This window comes from Micromys minutus, assembly GCF_963924665.1.
Source record: "Micromys minutus genome assembly, chromosome: 10".
Lineage (NCBI taxonomy): Eukaryota > Metazoa > Chordata > Mammalia > Rodentia > Muridae > Micromys > Micromys minutus.
In genome coordinates this window covers 26,490,146-26,514,514 of record NC_137979.1, presented here as the reverse complement: position 1 = coordinate 26,514,514, position 24,369 = coordinate 26,490,146, and the positions used below count along the sequence as shown (strand labels likewise).

The window sequence follows — 24,369 nt, the reverse complement described above, 5'->3', positions numbered from 1 at the left end:
CTTAAGTTATGTTACCCCACCAGGAACCACACAAAGTTTACAAATGAACCAGGCTGGGCACTACAGCTATAAAGGGACCACATGGTCCTGGAAGTGATGTTGAAAATGGTAGTTTCCAAGTACTTTTACTTATGTATACCCAGTATTTGACCCAAGAAAACAAAAGCACTCCTATTTATAAAATTTATTACATTTGTTTAGGATTACAGTCTATCAACACAAGCACAAAACACAAAGGGGCAGGCTGCTGAATGTCAGCAGCTTGTCTGTGGGGAGGGCATTTGAGAGGCTCCAGCCTTTGAGAATCTGAAGCAAAAGCAAGTAACTAGGCATAGAGGTCCTCTCTGTCTGCAGAGTAGACCTCACCCTCCTGCAGGAGGGCAAAGTTGAGGAAGTGGGAAGGCCTGTGGACCTCATGGTAGAATTCCTTGGGGTTTGCCAGCTGCAGTTCGTACTTCATGTTGGGATCGTGTCGAACACCTTATAGAAGGGGAAAAAAATCAGATGTTAACAAGGGTCTGCTGCCTTGTCCAGCCTGGGCCCCTGGGCCATTTCCAAGGCAGTCAGACCCCAAGAACCCATGCATGCTGGTCATCTGTCTCTACCCCCACACTTGCTGGGCTACTGTCACGCACAACCACGTACCCATAAAATTGTAGTTCCAGGAGGACTGGGCAGGGACCATAAAGAAGCCGAGGAATCTGTCTGACAGGAGCATCTGAACCCTCTCATAGTGTGATGGTAGGTAGCCTTTGGGGTTGTTGCCTTTGTCTGTGTTCTGACGACCCCACTCATACCCACTGGGGGTCAGCTTGTAGGCTGTCAGTGTGCAGGAGCCTGGTGTGAAGCTGGAGGTTGGGGGGGTGGGAGAGACAGGCTAAGCACTCAGGCCACCAATCCAGGTCCTGGCCTGCAGTGCCTGCCCTGTATTTCCACCCAAGGAGGCCCAAACCCACCTGCAGGTGATGATAATAGTTTTCTCCCCATCCCAAGATGGGTTGTCAGCCATGATTTTGGCATGAGTGGTAACATCTTGGGGTGATAGCTGGGGGGATTCATTGGGCTGAGTGTGGATCCAACCTAAGGGTTCCATCTCCTGTAGGCAAAGAACAACAAAGAGACATTCAACTCATCTGTCTGCAGACAAATGTCACCCATTAAGGTAACATGACAGTAAATGCAATTCCTAGGCTCTACCACCACCACAAACCTTGAGGTACTCATGCTGGGGCAGCTGGCTGGGCAGGTGTACAGTCTGGTGAGTGCCCCACTGTGGCACCATCACAATACATCGGATCTCTTTCACCTGAGGGTTATCTGGAGGGCTTACACCATATAGGTATCCTGCAATCTAGAGATGAGATCAGAAATTATTCTTAGTACCAACCCAGAATGCCAGAAGTTTTTAAAACTTTACTTTTGGGTCTGGAGAGATGGCCCACTGGTTAAGAGTACTGGTTGCTCTTCCAGAGGACCTGCCACATGGTGGCTTACAATTGTCTGTAACTCCAGTTTTAGGGGACCAGACACCTTCTGCCTTCTACAGGTACTGCATGCATATAGTGTATAGACATACAAAATACCCATATGCAAAAGCATTTTTAATGTATTATTTCATATGTGTATGTAATATATGTGTATATATTTTATGTGTTCTACTGAGTGTGAAGGTCAGAGAAAAACTCTATGAAACAGGCTCTCTCCTTTCACCTTTACAGGGCTTCTGGAGCATCAAACTCAGGTCATCAGGTTTCTGTGAGAAGTGTCTTACCCAGAGCCATCTCATCAGCCTCAGGTTTTTTCTTCTCAACACAAGAAAGTAAACCCAGGTATGCATAGGTAATGTATACCAAGTTCTTTCTGTCGTTGAGCTTTCTATCCATATCCTTTTTCTTTCCCTTTTAAATTTCTCTGTCTCTGTAACCCTGGCTGTCCTGGAATTCACTATGTAGACCAAGCTGGCCCCAAACTCACATAGTACTCTGTTACGAAAGGAGCTTTTCTTTTTTTAAACAGATTAGTTTATTTTATAGATATGAGCACACTGTAGTTGTCTTCAGACACACCAGAAGAGGGCATCAGATCCCATTACAGATGGTTGTGAGCCACCATGTCTTTGTTGAGATTTGAATTCAGAACCTGTGGAAGAGCAGCCAGTGCTCTTAACCACTGAGTGATCTCTTCATCTCCCTCTTTCTTTTTTATTATTATTATACAAGCACCTGTGGATGAATGTATGCTGTGGTATGCATGTGGAGGTCGGAGGACAACTCTGAAAGCTGGTTCTCTTCCACAGTGGAATTTGGGGACTTAACTCAGGTTGTGCAGCACATTATATCTGCTCAGTTATCTGTTGTCCAAGTTTTAATGCTTTTAAAACATATGTGCACATGTGTCACACTGGATGTTGGAAGCCATAGGACAGTTTGCAGGAGTCAATTCTCTTTCTACTGTGTAGATCCTGGAGCTCAGCTTGTGGTTAGCAGATTGATAGCAAGTTCCTTTACCTGCAGAGCCATTTCACCAGCCTGTCATTTTTATGTAAGGTTTTGTGCATTGTTTTGAAACAGTTTCTTTGGCATTGTCTGACTAGAACTCAGCATGCTGGGGGCTGGAGAGATGGCTCAGTGGTTAAGAGTACTGACTGCTCTTCCTGAGTTCAAATTCCAGCAACCGCAGGGTGGCTCATAACCATCCATAATGAGATTGGTGCTCTTTTCTAGTCTGTATGAAGACAGTGACAATGTATTTATAAACAAACAAACCTTAAAACAACAACAACAAAACCCAAAAAACAAAACTCAGCGTGCCACAGAAGCCGGCTCTGAACTCTCGACTACCCACTTCTACTTCTAGAGAATCTGGGTTACAGGCCTGTGTCACCACACCCAGATCGAATACAGCTGTTTCAGTCTGTAGTTCAAGTTTGCCTTTAAACTCACAGCAACCCTCTCTCCTCAGCTGTACAAGCACTGAGGGTCAGTGCGTACCACCACGCCCAGATGTGCTTAACGCTGTGTTTACAGGCTTCCCAACACTAAGGTCATCAGTATTTTCTCCCAACACTCTAGTATTTACATTCATAGTTTACTCTGAGGTATGGAAAATGACCCTGTCCTTTCTTTTCTCAGTATCATAATTCATGCAGTAATACAAGATGTGAAACAGCATGTCAGCACTATATACACCTGAATCTATTTGTTACTCCTGCCAATAAATTCTACCCCAATAACATTTTCTCTTAATTGAGCTGGCTTTATTTTATGTCTTGATACGCTCTTGTTTGTGCTGTCTTTTTCAAGTTATTCATTCATCCATGAATTCTGAAATCAGCGCCTCAAAGTTTCTTGAACTATCAAGTGAATTTTAGGCACAGACTAAGGGCATTCACACTGTGTGTCATAGTTACTCACTTGGGCACGAAGATCAGATATGCAGATGAACTTCTTAAGCACATTTTTGGGAAGAATGTATGTATATCCAGTCTCCTTGATGTCATCAGATGAAACATAAATGTGATTGGTCCGTAGATGCAGGTTGGCAGCAGAGATGGCCCTAAAGGACAGACAGGGAATGTCAGCATCTCAGTGCAAGCACACTCAGCAACATCAACAGGCCCACCCACCCCACCTTCCTGCCCTCCACAGTACCTGACTCTCCATTCAGTCTTTGAAGAGAAGGTCTGGGTCTCATAGTTGCTAGTGGTTGAGGTGATAATCTCGTCACCATGCTTGTTGACTGTTCGAGTCTGTGTAGCAGTGAGCTGGGACTGTTCCTTGGTCTGCTTCTCAATCTCAGCTATCTGCTGCCGCTGCTGTGATGGTGCTGAGATCTCCATTCCCAGGATGATGTCTCGAATTTCTGATTGTGTCAATGATGCCACATTCACACTGTGGGGACACTCAGAGTTAAACACTAGTCACTTTTGTCTTGATAGTAAAGTAGACTTGGGTAGATAGGGTATACTGGGCCAGGATAATCCTCAAATAACATTTCTTTTAAATTTTTAAATGTATTTACTCTGGAGGAGGGGGACATATCACAGTGCAGGAGTAGAAGTCAAAGGACAACTTATAGAAGGTTTCTCCTTCACCTTGTGGGTTCTAGGGATTGAACTCAGGTTTTTGGTAGCAAGCACCTTTATCCACAAACCATTCTTTGACACTTCTAAGAAAAGCATGAAATGGAGATGCTGTGAGGACTCCCCGTATCCAAGTGCACATGTACTTTCAGCTCGTTCACACCTGTAACTTTTACTTTTTTTCCAAAAAAATTGCCCTGACACAGGACAACTCTCAAAAATGGAAACCCCAAATTGGGGGTAGTTAGATATAGTCTGATATAAACTGAGAATCCAGCAGTTACAAGGTTAAGGCAAGAAGGTTGTTGGAAGCTTAAGGTCAGCCTGGGATAGACAATGAAACCCTGTCTGAAACACAAGAGAAATGCAGACAGCAGGAACAAAAAAAAAAAAAAAAAAAGAGAGAGTAAATCTGTTCAAAATGGTATCAGTGCCTTCACTGAAAACTGCATTTCTAAGTACCCAAGGTGTTTATTTTTCTTTTGAGACATGACCTTATGTAGCCCAAATTAACCTCTAACTCATGTACTTGAAGATAACTTTGAATTCTTGAACCTCTTGCCTCTACCTACCAAGTGCTAGGATCACAGGCATGCATTACCTAACAGCAGAACCTATGTCCCAAGCCAACCTTGCCCGTACTGCACTGACACCTGGCCCCTCCTCACTTGTTTTTCTTGCCGTAGTCAGCCAAGATCAGATCCTTGAGCTGCACCTCCACCTTGATCCACTCCTCATCAGTCAACGTGGGCCAGATATGGTGAGGTTCTGTAACAGTGGTCTTGTCGGGCTTCAGAATCACCTTTGCTCTGTCATTGTTCACATGCAAAGCGCGCAGAATCAGGATGAGGCGGGAGAAAGCCTGGGAAAAGATGTGTCAAGTATGACTGTCAGTTTTGTAAGAATTTCCCCCCCCCTTCCCCTATCCTCACAGGAATAGCACTGTCCCCAATTTCTTAAGGTGCCAACCCCCCAGCAAGAGTTTGTTCTTTGTGTACATAGGTAAAGAATTTAAAGATGGGGCTGGAGAGATGGCTCAGCAGTTAAGAGCACTGACTGTTCTTCCAGTTCAATTCCCAGCAACCACATGGTGGCTCACAACCATTTGTAATGGGGACCCCAATGCCTTCTTTTGGTGTGTCTGAAGACATCGATGGTGTATTCACATACATTAAATAAATAAATCTTTTAAAAAAATTTTTTAAAATGATCTTATCAAGTGGCTTCTGGAGAGCCCTAAAGCACACAGTATCTCCTGACTCCAAACTCACCACAGAGAGACCCCCCCATCTCCTAAGGTATCAAATTACCGTGTAGGATGAGATAGTCTTGAGCCAGTCATCATAGAGGTTGAAGAGAACCATCTGTGGTTCTGTGGCTTTAAGGATGAGATCCCCAAACTTCTCCACCTTGAGACAAGCCTGGAAGGGCAGCTGGAGCTCTGATCCTTTGATCACAATATTGGGGAAGTCCAGTAAGTGTACCTAAAGCAAAGCTTGAAGTCAGAAACACAGCCAGAGAGCCCGGGGCCACCCTCTACTGTGTCCACCTCTCACCTCCAGTGGATCCAGCATGCCCTTCCGAGTGACAATGATCTGTTTAGGCTGTTCCTCCACAGGCAGAGATCGGATCAGGGCAGCCACTTCCTCAGCAGTCTTCCACTTGGCCAACTAATACAGAAAAAGACAAAAACTAAGTCTACCTCCCTCAATTACCTAGAAAAAAAGTCTTAAAATAAATTGTTTCTGTAATGATGAACATGAGTGCTAAACTTAGTAATTAAAAAAGGTGTCTACATTTTAATGATGAATTAAGATTCAGAAACAGTGGCATAAGACAGGCGCCAGAGCGGCGGGCCCTGAGGTTAAGATCATGCTCTTTCGGAGGACGTGGGGATGTGATTCCCAGCATCCATACCAGGCAGCTTACAACTGCCTGTAACTCCAGCTCCAGATCTGATGCCCCTGGCTTCTGTAAGTGCCCTCCCCCACATACAATTAAAATAAAACATTTTTTTTAGAGACATGCTGTCATTATGCAGTCCTGGCTGGCTTAGAACTCAATATGTAGAAGAGACTGGCTTCAAACTTGCAAAAGATACACCTACCTTTGCCTTCCAACTGACAGGATTAAAAGGCATGTACCACCATGCCCAGACAGGTAACATAATTTAATAAAAGATGCATAAAGAAATGAGACTTCCTGAATAGGACTGCAGTGAGCATGGTGAAAATGAGAGCTCTTCTAGAGACAGAAATATGGACAGAGCTCCGGAAGCGAGATGAGTGCTGGGATTTGGGGTAATCGCAAAAGGATTACAATAGTATGATCATTACACTACACTTATATGAGCACAGAAATGAGAAATGTGGTAGGTACAGCCCAGCCAGGTATCAAATGTCTAGAAAGCCACAGGGTGTGCTTTATAAAGATGTTTAGTTGCTCTTTCAAGACAGAAGTGAGAGGCTTAGGACGCAGAAAGCCCAGCTCAAAGGTAAGGAAGGACTTCACAGGCTTGGACCTCCTCCATGGGAACACTTTCCAGGGAGGCTAAGGAACGGAGTCAGAGTCACTGAGTCAAGTGTTTGTGACCAGAGTTTGGATTCCCAGCACCCACTTACTGTCAGCCACAGATGGGGGTGAGACTGGGAGGGGGGGTGTCACCTGTAATTCTAACTCTCAGAGCAAAGTAAGCTGACAAGCTCTGCATTCAGCTCAAGTATTTCAGGGGGTAAATTCACACAATATCTCCACCCCTATTATAACTGTGCACAGCCTTGGCTGGCTTCAAACCTATGGCAACCCTCTTCCCTGCCTCTTGAATACTGAGATATATGCTACCACACCCAGCCATACTGTCTTTCAATAGAGAAATAGGTGTTTTTTATCATGTCCCTTTGCCCCCTACCAAAAATGAGACAAAAAGGTCCTATGGCCTCGCTATCATTTAAATAGCTTACCTGGCCCAAACGCTTTTGTCCAGCCCATACGGATGTGTGGATTATCTTGAGGAACAGCTGTCCTGTTCGTGGATTGAAGATGAAGATGGCCCCATTGATGGGTTTGGTTGTCAAATTCCCCTCAAAGGTCTAAAGAACAATTATGTTGGTTAGCATGGCCTAGATATAATCACCCCAATTTTACCCAATGTGTATACATACTTAAGTCTTACTCTCTCATAGGCACTTGAAGCCTGCATGCCCACACTGCACCCAAGACTCACCTTGTGGATAGTCACTCTGTAGACATTGGTGTCATCCACAAACCAGATAATCTGGTTCGAGAAGAGTTCACCATAGTTCTGGGAGGACAGGTAAGGCTCAGTGGGCTCAGATGAATACAGCTGCAATCCTTTGCGTATCCGTTCCCGTAACACATACAAGGCAGGGTTTGCCTTCATGATCTTGGCCATGGCCTGCTGTATGAGAGGCTTGCTCCCAGGGAACCAGTTTCCATAGGCACTGTGAGGATGAAGGGAGTCACAAGAACTTAGGGAGAGGCAGAAAGCTCCAAGTACAACAAAAGGACAAAGATAGTTGGCCAGGCTTATGTAAACATCTGCTAACACACATACATCCAGAGAGTCAGTGACCCAGAAGACAAAAACCTCATCTTAGCCAGGCAAACTAAAATTGGTGCAAAGACGGATGTGTAGGGCATGGTGGCACACACCTTTGGTACCGGCACTCGGGAGGTTGAAGCAGTTGGATCTCTGTGAGCTTGGGGACAAGCTGGCCTACATAGTAAGTTCTAGGACAGCTAAGGCTATATAATGAGACCGTACTTCAAATAAATGAAACAAAACAATCATAGAAAGTACAGGGCTAATGAAAATCCCATGCTTCTGAGCCCTAACTCACCTGTGTAGATTATAGGCCAGATCAATGGCAATGAGCACCCCTGTGGGTGAAGGGTAGATACTCATGTTGTCTGTGGTGTAATCCAGAAACTTGGCCCGGGCATAGCGCTCAATATCATGGGAATCATAGTCCCCCCATCGTAACTGGATGTCAATCCAATACTTCTGTGTGGTAGTGCTGTCCATCACATCCCTAAGGGCGGGGGAAAAGGTCAGGTTTCCAGGAAACCACAGCATAACCAATGTCTCAAAATCGCAACAACTCCCAACATTGCACCTAAATCTCAAAATCATCCCCTCCTCATTGTGGATCTGCAAGACCCTCAGCCATGCAGTGGTAGTGCTTGGCTTTCATCCCAGCACTTGTGAGGCAGAGTCAGGTAGATCTCTGAGTTCAAGACCAGCCTGGTCTACAGGGGAAGTTCCAGGACAGTCAGGACTACATGGAGAAACCCTGTCTCAAACAAAAACAAAACAAACCAAAGCCAACCAACCAAACAGATCAGCAAGACCCCCAGGAAACAGGCAGGTCTGACTGCTGACGGGTTACAGAGGTTAACATTGCCTCCAAAGTTTAAAAGAATGTCAGGCAAAAGCTGGGAATGGTACCCACTTTTGTACAACAAGCATTTGGAGGGGCTGAGGCAATAGTATCATAAGGTTAAAGCCAAAATAACAAAGCAGAAGAGGCAGGGCTAATGCCTATCACAGAAACACCAATGTTCCTCACACCTAAAGCTGGGCCACAGAACACTTACTTGGAGTCTGCCAGCAGCGAGGGCCGGGAGACATTCCACTTATAGGAAGCAAAGAGTAGTATATCTGCACAGGAAGAGTTCATCTTATAGGATTTTCGGGGATGGATTGTCTCCTTTTGTACTGTCTCAATTTCCAGGGCATCCAGTTCCTGGTCGAAGACCTGGAAGTAAATGTGCCTCGTTATAGAAATCCACTTATACTCAAAGCTGAGAGAATTTAGATGAGGCAATAAGATTCTAATCCTTGCATGTTCATGATAAATTTCCCATTCTCAAAAGAGCAAGCTGGCTATTCGAGGCAGTGCATACTTTTAATCTGAGCCCTTGGGAAGCAAAGGCAGAGGCAGGTAGTCAGCCTAAGGAGCTCTAGGTCAAGGCCACATAGACTTTGTCTCAAAAAATAAAAACAGTGAGTGAGCTGATGTGACTGTGATGTCACCCCTCAACTGCAGCTCACCTGACACAAGTCCATCACGATGCTCTCATGGATCTTCTGCCACAAGTGAGCTCGGAATATCTGGATGAGAGAGATCTTCAGCGTGGGGATCTTGCCATGCATGAAGATTCCTGTCAAGTCCAGCTGCACCTGGAAGCCTACATAGACCTGCAGAGACCACAGGAGGTCAGTTTTTAGGACAAAGATGAAGGCAAAAGAAACCCCTTTCCTCAGCTCCCCTGCTGAAGAATCACACTCACATTGGCTCGATTGATTGTTGGGGACCACCAGAGAGTGAATCTACGATTAGGAATCTGGTTTAATCCTGATCGCTGAGCATTGGTCAGTTTCTTCCACTTCATGGATTCCTCAAAGCCGCTGGCTTTCTCCCTGATGAGCAGAGGAACCAGATGAGACGCTGCACATCCACCTCCCAGAGGTGCCGAGCCCTCACTGGGGTAACAAAGAGGCTCGGGTAGTTGTGATGGGTCCCTGTAACGCGGCAGAGTCCTTACCAGAAGAGACCTTCCCAGGTGGGGAAGTAGGTGCCCTTGAAGAGAGTATGCTCCAAAATGCCCTCCACACCACCCAGCGCCTGAATCATGTCCGTGCGGTAGTTGTTGAGGTTCCAAAGCTTGCCATCGTGCCGCTGATGTGTCCACCAAAAGGGGTTCTGCTTCAAAACCTAGACAGTGAAGCAGGTACAGTGAAGCGTCTGGGTGTCTACCACTCTCAGTGATAGGGATGCCAAGCTACCCCGACTGGGAGAAACTTGCTCTACTCTCCACTCCATATACCTGGTACTGCTTAAAGTCAGTTCGGACACGCCAGCCTTTATCATAAGCCAATGTGTGCCTGTCTTTTTGGAAGAGGGTATTGATCCGGGGAATGCCTCTATCCCACGAGTCTTCTAAATCTTCTAAAGTCAAGCGTCTGCCAGAAAAAACAGAGTCAACATCCTTTCTCACAAAGAGGAAGCATTCAACATTCTTTGGCCAAGGATAAACAGAATCAGTCTTAACTCCTAAAAACATAACTCTGCCCATTACCTCCACATAAGATTCAAAGTGTTGTGACCCAACCCCCAGCTCTGTGATTGGCACACCCTCCGAATGCCCACCTGTTCTGAGCAATAGCCTCCTGTCTCTTGAGTGCATACTCAGCCCAGACCCTTTGGGAGTCAATGAATTCGCTCTCCCATGGCTGTATATAGCGGTACAAGTTAGGAATCAGTTGGTCTTCTTCATGACTCATTCCTGAACGGAAGTGTGTGATACCTACATCTGTCTGCTTGGACCACCTGTTTTGGAAAATTGAGACAAGAGATAAAAGTAAACTCAACTGTAACCAAAAAACCCATTTCCCTCAGAGTTGAAACAATGAAGTTAACACTGAAGGTCAATCACATCATACCTGAGGTCAGACTGGGGAATAAGCACATGGCCCATGGAGAGCATGCCAAGCCCACCCAGCTCCTTAGGGGTGTAGAATACAACAGGGGGGAACCGACTTGGCATCTTGGAGTTCAATCCAATCTTGATACGTGTCTGGATCTTGTTCTCACACTTCACCAGTAAGTCTAGGAGTTCCTGTGTATTCACCACAGCCTCTCGAAAATATGTCATAAGGCCGATGAGAGCTGTATTCCACTTATTCACAATCTAAGTTAGGGGAAAAGAGTAAATTTCACATGAGCAATGTGGGTCTTGAAGTTACTAGTTAGTTACTCACATTCCTACTGTAAGGATTAATCTTAAAATCATTAGAAATTACAGAAAGGGGAAAAAAAACATACAAAATTACTTTACACCCACTAGGATAGAAAAAAGCCAAGAGAGAGATGACTGGGTCACTCTGATGGCTCAGTGGGTAAGACTGTCACCAAGACTAAAGACTGGAGTTTAATCCTCAGGACCCACATAGTGAAGGGAAGAACCTACTTCTCCAAGTTTCTTCTCAAACCTCCACAAACACTCTTGGCAAGCACCCATCCACCCACCCAAATAAATGTAATACAAAGTAATTTTTAATAGCTGAGCAGGCGATACAAGTCTTTAATCTCTGTGAGTTTTAGGCTAGTCAGTGATACATGATAAGACCCTGTTTAGTCACATTACACTATTCCTTTCAGAATAACAGAAACTTGGGGGATGATCAGATCAAAGAAGGAAAAGAGCATTGATGACTGCGGGAAAACAAAGAACTAATCAGAAAAGCAGCCTTCGCCCTTACAAAGTAAAGCAGAGCTGTCAGTCAGAGGACCTAAGGAGGCACATTTCTGTTTTCCTGGATCTTATCAAGGTCATATTCAGGCTTGAGCTAAACGTACCACACAATCCCTAAAGCATACGAGTGGTGACCCAGCTGGGAGTGACAGCATGACTCTAACAAAACTGGAGGGAAAGGGAAACTGAGGACAGTAAAAGCCACAGCAGTAAAGGACACCTATAGTCTCGGTTATTTGGGAGGTTGAGGTCAATGGGTCAGTTGAGCCCAGGAGCTCAAGTCCAGTTTGGGCAACACCAGAAAACTTTAATCTCAAAATACGGATCAGTGGTAGAACAGTTACCTAGCACGGAGTTCAATCCCCAGCACAGCAAAAATACACAACTGAAAAGACAAACCAGTTAAATGGAGTTAAGGGTTCTTGCTGTCAAACCAGAAGGACCTACCTTACTTTAACCCTAGGACCCTGCATGGGAGGAGAAAACTGACTCCTGCAAGTTGTCCTCTGACATCCACACATAGGTTGTGGCATGTGTATACTTGTGAGCACACAAGACACAATATAAATATGGAAGAAGAAAAGGAGCTTGAAAGGTCAATTCACCTCCAGCCTCCTGGAGATTTTCCTTCTATTAACCCAGGAGACAGGTTTGGGAGTTTTCTGGTGTGGCTGTATATGATACATATACCTGTCAGTATAAGTGTGTATACATACATATGTGTGGGAACATGTATATGTAGAGGCCTGACATCAGTGTCAGATGGCTTATGCCTGTAATCCCAGTACTTCAGAGGCTGAGTCAGAGGATCAAGAGTCTAGAGTCAGCCTGGATTATATATAACGCTTGTCTTAAGTAAGCAAACAAATGAACAAAACAAACAAAAGGAGAAAAAGTAAACAAGTTCAAATCCAACATTATGCTTTTATCATAATCCTGATCTAATTAATAAAAGCCCTTTATAAAATAATATGGCTTACTGAACTACTATATGCATTATTTAATTAATTTTTACAAAAGCCCTCTGAGCTAGGAACTATGGTTATCCTCATTTTATAGATAATGAAGTGGAGGGTGGGAGACCTCCCAAAGTCTTAACTACTAACAGACCCAATTATCAATCTGACTCAAGATCATGTACGTCTAACCATGATTGTGAAGCACCTCCCACAATTCTCATCACTCCCCATAAGGTTCTGAATACGGTTGAGACAGGAGGATTGCTGGAGTTCACAGGCTTTTAGAGCTGCAGGCTCTAGAAGAGACCCTGCATCAAAGGAATAGAAAGATAGCGATGGAGCAACACTCCACCCCCACCCTGTCTTTTTATCTCTCTCTTCTCCCCCTACCCTTCTCTCTCTCTCACTCACTCACACACACACCTTTTTAAATGAGGGGGCAGCAGGAAGGGGGATTAAAGAGGATAACTAGAGTTTAATATGATTATAATGCATCATACACAAGTGAATTATACAAAAAAACAAAAGAAAAGAAAGTGAATCAAAGTAAAACAAAAAGCCCTGTCCTGATAGCTCCCTCTAGAAAAGGGAGATTCTAACGCATCTACTCCAGTTCTGGCAAATTCACTCTCTCCACTCACCTCCCATCAAGTTTCATCCACACCGTCTGGCTTACATCCCAACCCTGAAATAGCTGTAAGGTCACCAAGAACGTTCTATGCCAATCCCACTGGCTCCCATTCAGTCTCACCTCAGGCAACTGAAACTGAGCACCTGCTCGGTTCTGGGCCTTAGTCTTGGCTAGTGCACCTCAGAGCTTCCCATCACCCTCATCTGTCTCTCCTCCTCTCACTCTCCATTCTTCCAGCCTCACTCATCCTTGAGCTTCCAACCTTCAGAACAGAATCAGAAAACTGCCTGGTGGTGGTGGCACACACTTGCAATCCTAGCACTTGGTTGGCAGAGGCAGGTGGAGCTCTGTGAGTTTGAGGGCAGCCTGTTCTACAGAGCAAGTTCCTGGACAGCCAGTGCTGCATGAAGGGAAACCATGTCTTGGAAAAAAAAAATTATAAAATTAAAGAAAAGAGTGCCTTACACTTTTTTTGTTTGCAAAAAATTCTTTTTCCAGGGATCTAGAAAATATCCAACTCCACAATTTACTGCAGCCAACCTTAAACTTCTTACAGCTATACAAGCACCATGCTAACCGAGTACATCTCCACACCTCTGCTGAAGCTCAACACCTTCACTTGCTTCTTCCACACTCAGATAGGATCTGAGCTCATCAACTCTAGTATTCTCAGCTTCCCAGATAATGAAATGCAATGGCTCTATAAACATCATATTAGTGGTTCTTTGCTCATGGACCTGTCTCTCAAAGAGAAAGGGCTCTACTTTGTAGCAAACATCTAGTATATGCGAAATGTCTACAGCACAGAAATTACCAAAGATGGGGAGATCAACCTAAAGGGAAAAGCTAATTCCAAAGAGCCACATTCAAAAAATTTCTTCATGGGAGATCTGGCCTTGCAAGACCCTAAATATATACAACTAAGAAATCTCCAGGGCTGGAGAGATGGCTTAAGAACATTGACTGTTTTTCCAAAGGTCCTGAGTTCAATTCCCAGCAACCACATGGTGCTCACAATCATCTGTAATAGGATATAATGCCCTCTTCTGGTGTGTCTGAAGACAGCAAAAATGTACTCATAACATAAAAAAGAACAAATGTTTAAAAAAAAAATCTCTAGCTTTCCTCAAATGTGTTAAGTGGGCCCCAGAAACAACTTAAAGAAAAATAAATATAAACAAAAGACCTTGCATTATTCTATACTACTCCCTAAAATATAAGCTGTTTGACTTAGATAACAAGCCAAGGAAAAATGCAAAATAGATACTCTTCTTCAAATTATAAACTCCACTTTTGTTTTGACTTAAAATCATCAAAACCCCCCACAAATGCAGCCTATTAAATTCTTGCAGGAAATCCTTAGAAATAAACCCCAATAAATCTAACATTCTAAGTCACCATCCCAAAATAATACACGAAGATTAGAAAACCAGGCAATGTTGAGAAAGAAACTCAAACCAGGGAGGAGCTGAAGGGATGCCAAGACAGAGGCTGGCAGGGAAGCTAAGGCTTATGCCCCGACATACCTTGGTGAAAGTGGTGGAACCAGAGGCCATCAGAATCTGCCGCACACGGTTATGGAAGCGTTGCATTGACTCATCATCCACACGCAGGAAACACTGAGCCGTCCGCTCCTTAGTAACCTAAACCACAAAGTCAGTGTTAAATTGTCTCAGAACCTTCCAGAGGGGCTGGTGAGATGGCTCAGAGCAGGCAAAGGTGCTTGTTATCAAGCCTTAGTTTCTTACTTATACCCCATAACCCACATAGTAGAACAGACTACAAGTTGTCCTCTGACCTCCACACAAATACCATGGCATAAATGAAAGCAAAAAGCCAGACATGGTAGTGTGTACATTTAATCTTAGTCCTCAGGGAGCAGCAGATGTAGAGGTGGATCTTGGTAAATTCAAAGCTAAGCTGGCTAGTTAGAGCTACACAGTGAGACCTTGTCTCAAAAAAAAAAAAAAAAAAAAAGAGTGGAGCATGATACAAGCCTCTAACTTCTTGGAAGGTAGAGACAGAGGCAGGCTGATCGCTGAAACAATCAGGGCCAGTCTTATCTACAAAGTAAACTCCAGACAAGCCAGAGTCACAGAGAGACAGTTTAAACAAGCAAGAATTAACTGTAACTAAACCCAACCCACTGGGATGATAATGAGAAGCTCTGACTGTTGTTCACCCCACTGACTCCAGAGTTACAGGGGTGACAAAATGATGATCTTACTAGACTGTACCTCATTCTGTAGGTTCCAGACCCCGTCCTTGTGGGTGAATTCTTCATAGCTGGTACGGCACTTAGGCAGGATGCGGCACTCAAAGCCACACATGTTGAACAGCAGGTTGGGGTTGTCTTTACTGTACACAGACACAAAGCTATTCTCCCACTGCACTGTAGTCACCGATCGTGGCAGCCGGTTTTTGATGTCCCAGAATACTGCCCGGCCCCTATCCACAGAGAACAGAGGCATTTCAGTTTGTTGAAGACACGCTTGCATTCAAAGACCAGGAAGATGACACCCCAACAGGCCTATAATCCTCCTACCCAGGCCACCACTTCCTCAGTCCTAATTGATTTCTGAGTCCCTAGGACTAATATCCTTGTAATTCCCCATAAACCCAACCGAAACTCACAAGTTGACATCATGCTTCATGAGACGCATACGGGCATCTCGGGGCCAGCATTTCTTGTTATTGTAGCCAACAATGTTTTCATTGTTGGGGTCTGGATGTTCTGTCAGGTAACGCTGGATCAGATCCCGAGCTTCATCTGCTGTGAACCTATATTAAGACAAGGTACATGCTTGAAGTCCAAATATACTAGGACCCTTCAAGAACTCCAGCTCCATAGTGGGGACACTATGCAACTCTGGGCTTCATTACACTTTATAGCCTAAAACCAATTAGTTAACTAAGGTACAAGAGCCACTTCACAGGCAGAACATGGCTCCCTGCCATTGGTTAAAGGAGCCGTGTGTCATTACCTGAAGAAAATATGGATGCGATCAATGTATCTACAGAAGAGTCGGATTGGGTGTGCAGCCTCAGTGGCTATGTCCTGAAAACTGAGAAAGTCATTTGGCATCTGAGGAGGCCCAGCCATCTCACTGGCCCGGTGCAATCCCAATACAAGCAAGTCCATCACCAAGCCATAGTATTGTACAATGAAGGAGGCAAACTGCAGGCCTCTGATGATTCCATATGAATTTGTATGGTTCATGTCCTAGAAATGGAAAGAGGAAAAAAAGAACCACAACTCTTAGCTATGGCTATGGCTGGCTGTGTCCCAGGCACTTTAGGGCCCAATCTCCTCCATTTTCCCTCAGCAAATCCTAACTCAATGGGTCAGACCTTATAGTTGATGACAACATTGTTCTTGGCTGTCATGTAGTCAGCTATGTTGTGGTCCACAATGAGGCGCAGCAGCCTGTTGAGCAGGGTCAAGTCGATCTTCTCATACATCTTCTCAAACCGAGACTCCAGCATGACGTTGCATTCGCCCTCACTCGTCTCCCACACATCCTGCAGGTTATTGATGCCTGAAAAAGCAAAATGCCGGAGCTATGGCATATTACCAATTTCTTTTCAGGACTAGTAACCTCAGCAGCTCTCAACACATCCCAAAACTCTCTACCATTCATTCACTTATTCATCCATCCATCCATTCATTCATTCCTGGTTGCTGTAAGTATCAGCTTTGCTCAACATCAGTAGTATTCACTCTTTCTTCTTTCTGTTCATTAGACAGGGTTTCTCTGTATAGACAGACCTGGCTGTCCTCAAAGTCAGAGATCTGCCTGCCTCTGCCTCCTGAACGCGGGGATTAAAGCACATGGAACCACCACCCACACAGTACTAGTCACTCTCATCATGTAAAATGGACCATGCAGCCGAGGCCTGAGTCTCTACACAGAACTCAACTCATCTCCTTTCTTTGTGGAGGCTAACTAACTCCAGCAAAGTTTTACCTTGACACCACTTGTAAACAAGCAGTGGAGGTGGTTCTGTGTCAGCAGGCTTGATCCAGGGCGGGAAAAGACGGCGTTTATCCGCTTCATACCACAGGTACTGGTCCAGGTAAGCATCAGTTATTTTCTCCAGTGGTTCCACATCATACACTGGCACAAGGTGGCTATAGAGATCCATAAACTCAATGCCCACCTGTGGGAGGAGAAACCTGGCTCACATCAATTCACCTAAGTCAATCTGCCCCCCACTAGATGCCAAGAACAAATAGCACAGACCAAAAGAAAGCTTAGAGAGCATTTCACTCACTTCTTTAAAGGCTCTCTGTGTGAGGAGGTGACGCTTGATGCGGGACAAAGCCTCATGGGGGTTGTCATAGGCTTGTTCAATCAGACCCAGCTCCTCCCTCTGAGACTGGTTTAACCTAGACTTCACACTAAGAAAGCAAAAAGAAAGGCAAATGAAATGCTAAACCAGGAGGGACTATACCTGTCTTTGAACTCTGGCCATGATGCCATTCTCTTTCTGTTACCCTCCCATCAGGAACTCTACAGCTACTCCTTACCTATAAGCTTCCTTGAGACGCTCCAGAGCCAAGATGAGCAACTTGGTATCATGCTTGTAGGAGAGTGGGGGGAACGGGATGGGAGAGAATCTACGGCTTTCCAACCAGTGCACAGTGGTAGTATACACTGCCACTGCTTCCTCTGCTGTGATGTAAGGCCCATCCTGGAAGGTGAACATCAAGTTAGTCTCCCACTACCGTCCAAACTGGGGCAAAGCATAATTCTCACTCTACAGTCCCCACACCCAGCCTCGCTGGCCCAACCTTCAGGTAATTATGCTGCCGCTCCTGTTCTGCCTTCAGATACAGGCGGGTGAGGCGGCCCAGGTTCTTTTTGCAAACAGTCTTGTCTACAGTAGCCCCACGACGGATCCGTTCACGGTTGTAGTGAGCAGTATTGGTCCACCAATCAGCCTTGGCCTTAACATACCGAAGAATCATATTCTCTATAGGTGTTGGCAGTCCCGGGACCTGCAGGTACAAACACAATGAAAAAGTAGTAAGAGCCAAGCATAGTGCTTCACACCTGAACCCCAGCATAAAGATGGAGGCAGATTGACCAGCCTGGCCTGCACAACTGTCATCCAGGACAGCACAGTGAGAGTGTCTCAAGGCGGGGTGGGGGATAATAGAAGGTGAACAGAAGGATGAAAGGTTGTGCCTCTGCGGAGGTGGAGGAAAGCCTACCTTCCAAGGAATGTTGGCTTTCCAGCAGCGCCAGGCTTCACTGAGGTGCTGCAGAATTGTTCGGGCCTTGTTCTGTTTGATGCCCTCAGGCATCATGTCCAGAATATCATGCATCACAGCCGCCCTAAGCTCGAGGTCAAAATGGGACTCTACTCGTTGCTTTGTTACTGTCTTTGCTACTCCCTTTGAGTGACGGCCTAGAAGTGAAGGGACAGCCCAGAGATTAAATCAGAAAAGAGTAACAAGTGTCCATAAGATCCACACATGCAAAAAGACAAGCCGCCTCTGAGAGCTACGAGCATACAAACACGATAACTCAAAATCCCAGAGAACAGCCCAAGACCCAGAATAGCAGGTCCGGCTCATTTAAAGCAGACTCAGGGTAGATGACAAATGCAGACAAAGACAGGGAGCAGCACACAGCCTGTGGTAAAGAAAACCACTTACCTTCAAACTGTCGTGCCAGAAGGTTGCCCAGCCATCGCTCTAGCAAGGGAGTAATTCCACGCATAAAAAACAGCCAGACCCGCCAGCCAGCAGCCCAGAAACCACAGCCAGGGCCTTTCCCTACCGGACCCTACAGTCAAGCAGAAATCAGGAACATAAGTGGATGATTCCTTTAGAAAAATGATAGAAAGAGAACTGGCTAGAGGTAAAGGAAGGACATGAATCAGGCTGCTGTGGGGATAGCGCAAGTGCTGTTTGAGTCCTCACAGTCTAGAACGGGGACACATATGAGAACTTTAAGGCAGAAAGTGAGACTCCTGGATGGATTCAGTGTAGGTGTGAGAGGAAATGCTAAGATTCATTGAGCATAGTAATAACATAGTCAAAAGATTATCTCCAAGGAGGTCCAGGGAAAGAGCTCTAACTGCAAAGAAAAAGCAAGAGTGTGAAGGCTGGCAGTGAGGGCAGGGTCTCACCGTGTTGAAGCGGTAATAGATGAGATGTTTCAAGTCCTTGCACATGCGGATCTGCCGCATCAGCTTATACTTGTATCGATACATGCCTGTCAACTGTCCCACGTGGGCAAATATATACTGCAATCCATCTGCCAGCTGCAATAAAATCACCCATTAGACTAAGAGCCAGAGCCAGCTCCAGAGCCAGCAGACTTCACCCTGTCTCTCCCCCAGGGCAGGGGTCCAGGCAACATGGCCTCACCTGGAAGGCATCTACATTGCCCAAGCGATACTGCACATGACTATCCACAACCAGCTTGGTCAAACGCAGTACTTCCCGACACAGATGGAAAGCATTTCCAAAACGAGATTTCTTTCTTTCCTGAAAAGACCAAGAACACAAAGAGCATTAATGATAGTGGCCACAGAAGGAGGTATGCCACAGTGCCATCCACCCCTAAGTCCAGCAGAGCTTCGGGATCCCAGCCAGGCACCTTGGTGGTGAGTGTCTTGACAGGCTTCAGGTTGAAGTTATAGTCCAAATGCAGATAGTTGAGGTTCTTACGATGAATGAGAAGGTTGAGCATGTTGTAGCCCTGGCGACAAACCTGCAGCCCAACCTCCACCCAGTCCAGCTTGGTAGACTGAAAGAATTTGGTAGCTTTGAAAGAGCGGAACAGATACCTGGGTAAACATACATAAGAGAGTTAAAGTGACACACTGACATTTTTGGAACACAAGGTGTATGTACCAGGGCCTCCAGCACCTTACCTCTTCTTCTGGGCTTTGGGAGGCCGATGCTTGAGGGCATTCAACACATAATACTTAAGCAGCTTCTGATAGGAGACTCGAACTTTCACAGGCTGCCCAGCAGGACAGTGCTCTCGATACCTGGTTAAATAAGCCCATTAGAGCCTTGCCCACCTCTCCTTGCAGACACCCTGGGAAGGCTGCATGCCTGTTCAGTCCTATACTGTACATCTACTACCCCCTAGGGAGAAGACTCACCAGTTCTTGACAAGGGGTATGTCCAGGGCCCGGCGGGTACGACCAGAGCGTAGGTTGAAGGGCCGTGGTGCCCAGAGCAGGGCAATGCCATTGGCTGTGTTGTCCGTATAGAGAGGTGTGTCCTTCAGGAAGGGCTCTACAAACTCTGGGAGCTCGAACTCCTCATCATCATCAGGCAGTGGTTCTTGGCTCTGAAAAAGGAATCCTGGAGGGTTCATTTCCCATTCACTGAGTGCAGAGCTGAAATGAGTAGAAAACTCTCTGGGATCAAGCACAGTGTCTACACATACCATGAAAATGGATGACTGACAAGAGAAGCCTAAAGAGCAAGACAAGGAGCCAAAGGAGTAGAGACAAGAGCTAAGCAGGAAATCAACCCACCCGCATACCACTACAAGCCTCCCAAAGGAGCTCCAGCACCATACTATAGAAAGTACCCACCATAATCGATTTCTGTCAGAACTCCTGAGCTCAAGGAAGGAGGCCTGAATGTATGTAGGAGGAAGCTAAGACAAAGAGACTGAACAAGACCAATCTGAAATTATGCGGTACATTTAAGCTAACCTACAGTATACGTCCAAAAAGAAAAGTGGGGAGGGGGAACATAGGCTGCTGAGTTGCCCAGCATGGATAAGACGCCAAGCTCAAGCTTCAAGACCCTCATTCCTTGCCACCCTCCAAAGCATGTGGTCACCTCTCACCTTGACTGAGTGTCTATGGGAGATTGGGTTGATCAGAGGATCAAAGTAAAAAGCTGGCAAATCAGGATCCTCAGTCTTGATGAACACAACATTGGGAGTGTGGTACCTGTAACAAGAGGAATAGTCAGCAAACGTTCTTGTGCTCAGGCCTTTCCCTTCTAATTGCTATGTTCCAAGAGTCTCACCAGGTCAGGTGGACGTGGTGTGGAAGGTTGTTATACAGGTAAGGAAAAGCAATCTTGTACTCAGTACGAATAGGCTGACGGATGATGATCTTATTAATATCGTTGAACTCATTCCAGTCTTCATCCCTAGAACAGAAAGTCAAGTGAGTAACTAGTTCCATTGTCAGACAGAATCTTAAAATAAATTTCAACACACACAAGGTGCCTAAAATGATAGTCTCCCAACTTACTGTAGGTTGATGTCTCGAACAAGAGGTTCAAATTTGGGTCCCCCAGGAATGGCCATGTTGAGTGCCTTAGAGGTAAAGAAGGCCTTCAGATCAAAGAGATAAAAGTAGTTGTCATCTACCAAGTCAGTCAGGAGCTGATTGGCCAGTCGGTAGAGAGTGGACATCATAGGCAATGTGAACTGCCAGCGTTGGTAGGTGGAACCATTAACATACCTAGGGAAAAGATGGAGGGCCACATCAAGTAGGCATTGAGCCAAGCAGCTTACCTACTGCCTTCCCACAGAAATTAGTTCCTGTTTCCAGAACTCTCACAGAAATTAGTTCCACTCACTTCCTACTGTCTCTCAATGGCTGGTGGTCATAGAACCAGTCCAACACAGGGGCATCTTCCTCAGGGTCCAGCTCTAGTTGAATAGCTTCCAGTGGCTCAACATCTAAGATGTTGTCAGCATAATCCAGGGGCGGTTCCTCATCATCAAAAGGGGGAAAACGCATCCTCTTGAAATGCCTCCTGTCTCTTTTTTCTCTACGCATCATGATCCACATTGACCTACAAGGTAAGAGTATCATGCTCACTGATCTAAGCAACAACAGCCAACACCCACAATACCCCACCAGCCCCCAACTCCCTGCCCCCATACTTCAGCCCTTCTCACCCCCACTGGGAGATGTAAACCGGCTCAATAACCCAGGGAATCTCATTAACAAAGGAAATGGCTCCAGTGATGTGGTACAGCACGGGCACATCCCGGATCTGCTCCCAAGGCATGGGCATGTTCTCTAGGAGCTTGAGAACGGCATGGGGCATGTACTTGAGAGCTCTGCAACATGAGGACAAGAGATAATTAGAAGCCATCCATAAGTTACCACATGTTCCACACAAAAGGCTGCCTTACGATCCAAAGCCCCAAATTAGGACTCAGGTCCTATGTGACTACGAGTCCTATCTGCTCATCGCTCCCTTCATCTAATACTGTTCTCCCTTCTAAGTATCTTAGTTCCACCAAAGTGGGACTCGGCTTGTATAAATCAACACCTGTCCCTTTGAAAGCAACTTCCTTCTGCCCTTCCTGTAAATACCAGCGCGTTCACTGTTCTATGCAGTAACCATTTCTCTCTCATCTACCATCTATTCACTGAGGACCAAAAGCAAGTTTCAATAATAGTGATGCGTGTTGTTGAGTGAAGCTCACCTGTCTGTCTAATGCCTGTGCCACATTTGGCTCTTGCTTTTAATGAGCACTTCACAAAGCAGCTTGAGCTGGTCTCAAGCCTGTAATGCTCCTGCAACTCGAGTGCTGAGTTACATGAACTCACCACCATGGTTAAGAACGATTTTTCTGTTGTGTTTTGTTTTAATACAGGGTTTCTTTGTGCAGCTTTATCTATTACAGAACTCACTCTGTAGACCAGGCTGGTTTCAAAGTCAAAGAGATATGACTCCCAAGTGCTGGGATTACAGACATGTGCTGGCAAAAAAATATTTTTAAAATAAAATTTCCAAGGCTTCCCCACACCAATTACTTAGCAGGCCAAATTTTGGCATCCAAATGAAATGTTAAGAATCTCTACAGCATAAGGTTGCAGAATTAACAGTAAAAGAGAGACTTTGGGAATTAAACATCCTAAACCCCCAAATGCTAGTGACCAAAACGCATCCAGAGTGTGCAGTATATTAATATGAGCTTCAAACTGTTCAACAGTAACAGCTATTTAACAATGACATCAGCAGGGCAAAGCAAAGCAGTAAATGGCTTAAGTAGAAGATCTGGAAGCTATCACTGAATCCCAGTGGTCCTTACTTTACTCTTACAATCATCCTAGGTGACATGGTGGCCTCTGCCTTGCATAGGGATCCTTGTGGGTTCAAGGACAGCTTGGTCTACAGAGGTAATTCCAGGACAGAAAGATCCACACAAGAAAACTGTCTCAATTAAAAAGTTATGTTCCAAATAATAGTCCCTCTATCCAACACTGTCAATGAAGGGGCAGAAAAAGGACCATATGAAATTATCCTGGGATGTTACTTACCCCAAGTAGACCCTTTTGTCATGACGGAACTTCCTGTTGGTCATGTCTCCATGGTCTCGAATGATCTTCCTGACATGTTCTGGGGGCATGTCTTCCTTCTGAGCATCCACAAACCCAAATTTCCGCTTCTCTGCATAACGCTTGGCCTGCAACTGCTGCCATTTTCGAGCTATAAAAGCATCTCAGCTTAAAAGGCTGCACACATTTACCCTAATTATCCCCAACTCTTGCTCCTGGGGTAACTCTCCCGTGCTGTGAAGAGAAATACTCACTGCCAAATATCCTGCCATTTTATTACCCCAAGCCCCCTGACATTTTTGCTATAGATGTTTAGGGAAGGGCTGTTGTCTAATTCCTTCATAGTAATGCAAACCCTATAAAGGAGCAGGTTTTGTCACCATTGATGCATTTTACACACACACACACACACACACACACACACACACACACTATTAGCTCCTGCAAATAACAGACGCTTCCAAACTCTCAATGATTTAAATAAAATTTTAAACATGTAAATACTGCTAATAAGTACATGCCAGATGACCTGCCTATAGAAGGAAGAAATGAAACCCGCCTGCACGTTCCGGCCCGCGCGCGCTGTTCCCGTTCGCCTCTCACCTTTCTCCTGCAGCTTCTCCTCTGACATGTAATCCGGCAGCGGGGCTAGAGGGCCGGGCACCGGGTTACCCGGCCCTCGGTAAGGAAACACTCCGGCCATGCCGGGAGAATCTGGAATAGAGAGGCAAAGCCAAAACTAACCGGCTAGGCCCGGGCCCACAAGGGGCTGGCGGAACACGTCCGGAGCCTCCCGGCCTGCTCTCTAACCGGGCTGAGCGCTCGCGACCCGGGCGTGGCGCAGCTCCTCAGGCCGCTCGGCCCACTCGACCGCCTTGCAGCCCAGCCTCAGACGCCCGCCACCCACCTGGCGTCCCTCACTGAGGTAGCGGCAGGGCTCGCAGAGCAATGGCGGAAAGACGACGTCCGCCCCGCGTTCCCAACTCCAGGAAGTGCGCAACCGGGTTCAGAAGCTCACCCAATAGGCGCCGAGACATTCTGATGGATTAGCGAAAACCCCAATTGACGGTGCAACTTGCGTGAGGGAGGCGGGTCTAAAAGCAGATTTCACTGGGAGGGGTGTTGTG

The 24,369-nt window shown here is 45.7% G+C and overlaps 1 protein-coding gene across 1 annotated transcript; it reads right to left on the bottom strand.

Annotated features, from left to right (window-relative positions):
• Positions 1 to 169: 169 nt before the first annotated feature.
• On the bottom strand, positions 170 to 24,131 carry PRPF8 (pre-mRNA processing factor 8). The gene is made up of 43 exons (XM_080923370.1): positions 24,053 to 24,131; positions 23,846 to 23,956; positions 23,225 to 23,393; positions 21,850 to 22,014; positions 21,525 to 21,743; positions 21,194 to 21,406; positions 20,964 to 21,089; positions 20,779 to 20,884; positions 20,078 to 20,268; positions 19,841 to 19,960; positions 19,564 to 19,753; positions 19,332 to 19,451; positions 19,091 to 19,225; positions 18,615 to 18,744; positions 18,168 to 18,364; positions 17,745 to 17,951; positions 17,481 to 17,644; positions 17,225 to 17,351; positions 16,918 to 17,110; positions 16,301 to 16,488; positions 15,934 to 16,172; positions 15,584 to 15,730; positions 15,187 to 15,397; positions 14,476 to 14,592; positions 10,548 to 10,795; positions 10,255 to 10,434; positions 9,932 to 10,067; positions 9,650 to 9,819; positions 9,395 to 9,524; positions 9,156 to 9,302; positions 8,699 to 8,859; positions 7,942 to 8,133; positions 7,305 to 7,542; positions 7,042 to 7,170; positions 5,638 to 5,751; positions 5,392 to 5,565; positions 4,750 to 4,943; positions 3,651 to 3,890; positions 3,414 to 3,555; positions 1,211 to 1,351; positions 957 to 1,096; positions 646 to 848; positions 170 to 480 (listed from the first exon to the last, which is right to left on the bottom strand). Exons 2-43 carry the CDS (start codon positions 23,943 to 23,945, stop codon positions 326 to 328), a joined length of 7,008 nt encoding a protein of 2,335 aa, XP_080779496.1. The 5' UTR covers positions 23,946 to 23,956; positions 24,053 to 24,131; the 3' UTR covers positions 170 to 325.
• Positions 24,132 to 24,369: the final 238 nt, after the last annotated feature.

What these genes read in the sequence shown, in the direction of transcription:
- PRPF8 (XM_080923370.1), bottom strand. Translation starts at nt 23,945, where the DNA reads ATGGCCGGAGTGTTTCCTTACCGAGGGCCGGGTAACCCGGTGCCCGGC. An exon ending in CCATTGAGAGACAGTAGGAA is followed by an intron (nt 21,407 to 21,524) that starts GTGAGTGGAACT and finishes TCTTTTCCCTAG; the next exon opens with GTATGTTAATGGTTCCACCT. An exon ending in CGCATCCATATTTTCTTCAG is followed by an intron (nt 15,731 to 15,933) that starts GTAATGACACAC and finishes GTCTTAATATAG; the next exon opens with GTTCACAGCAGATGAAGCTC.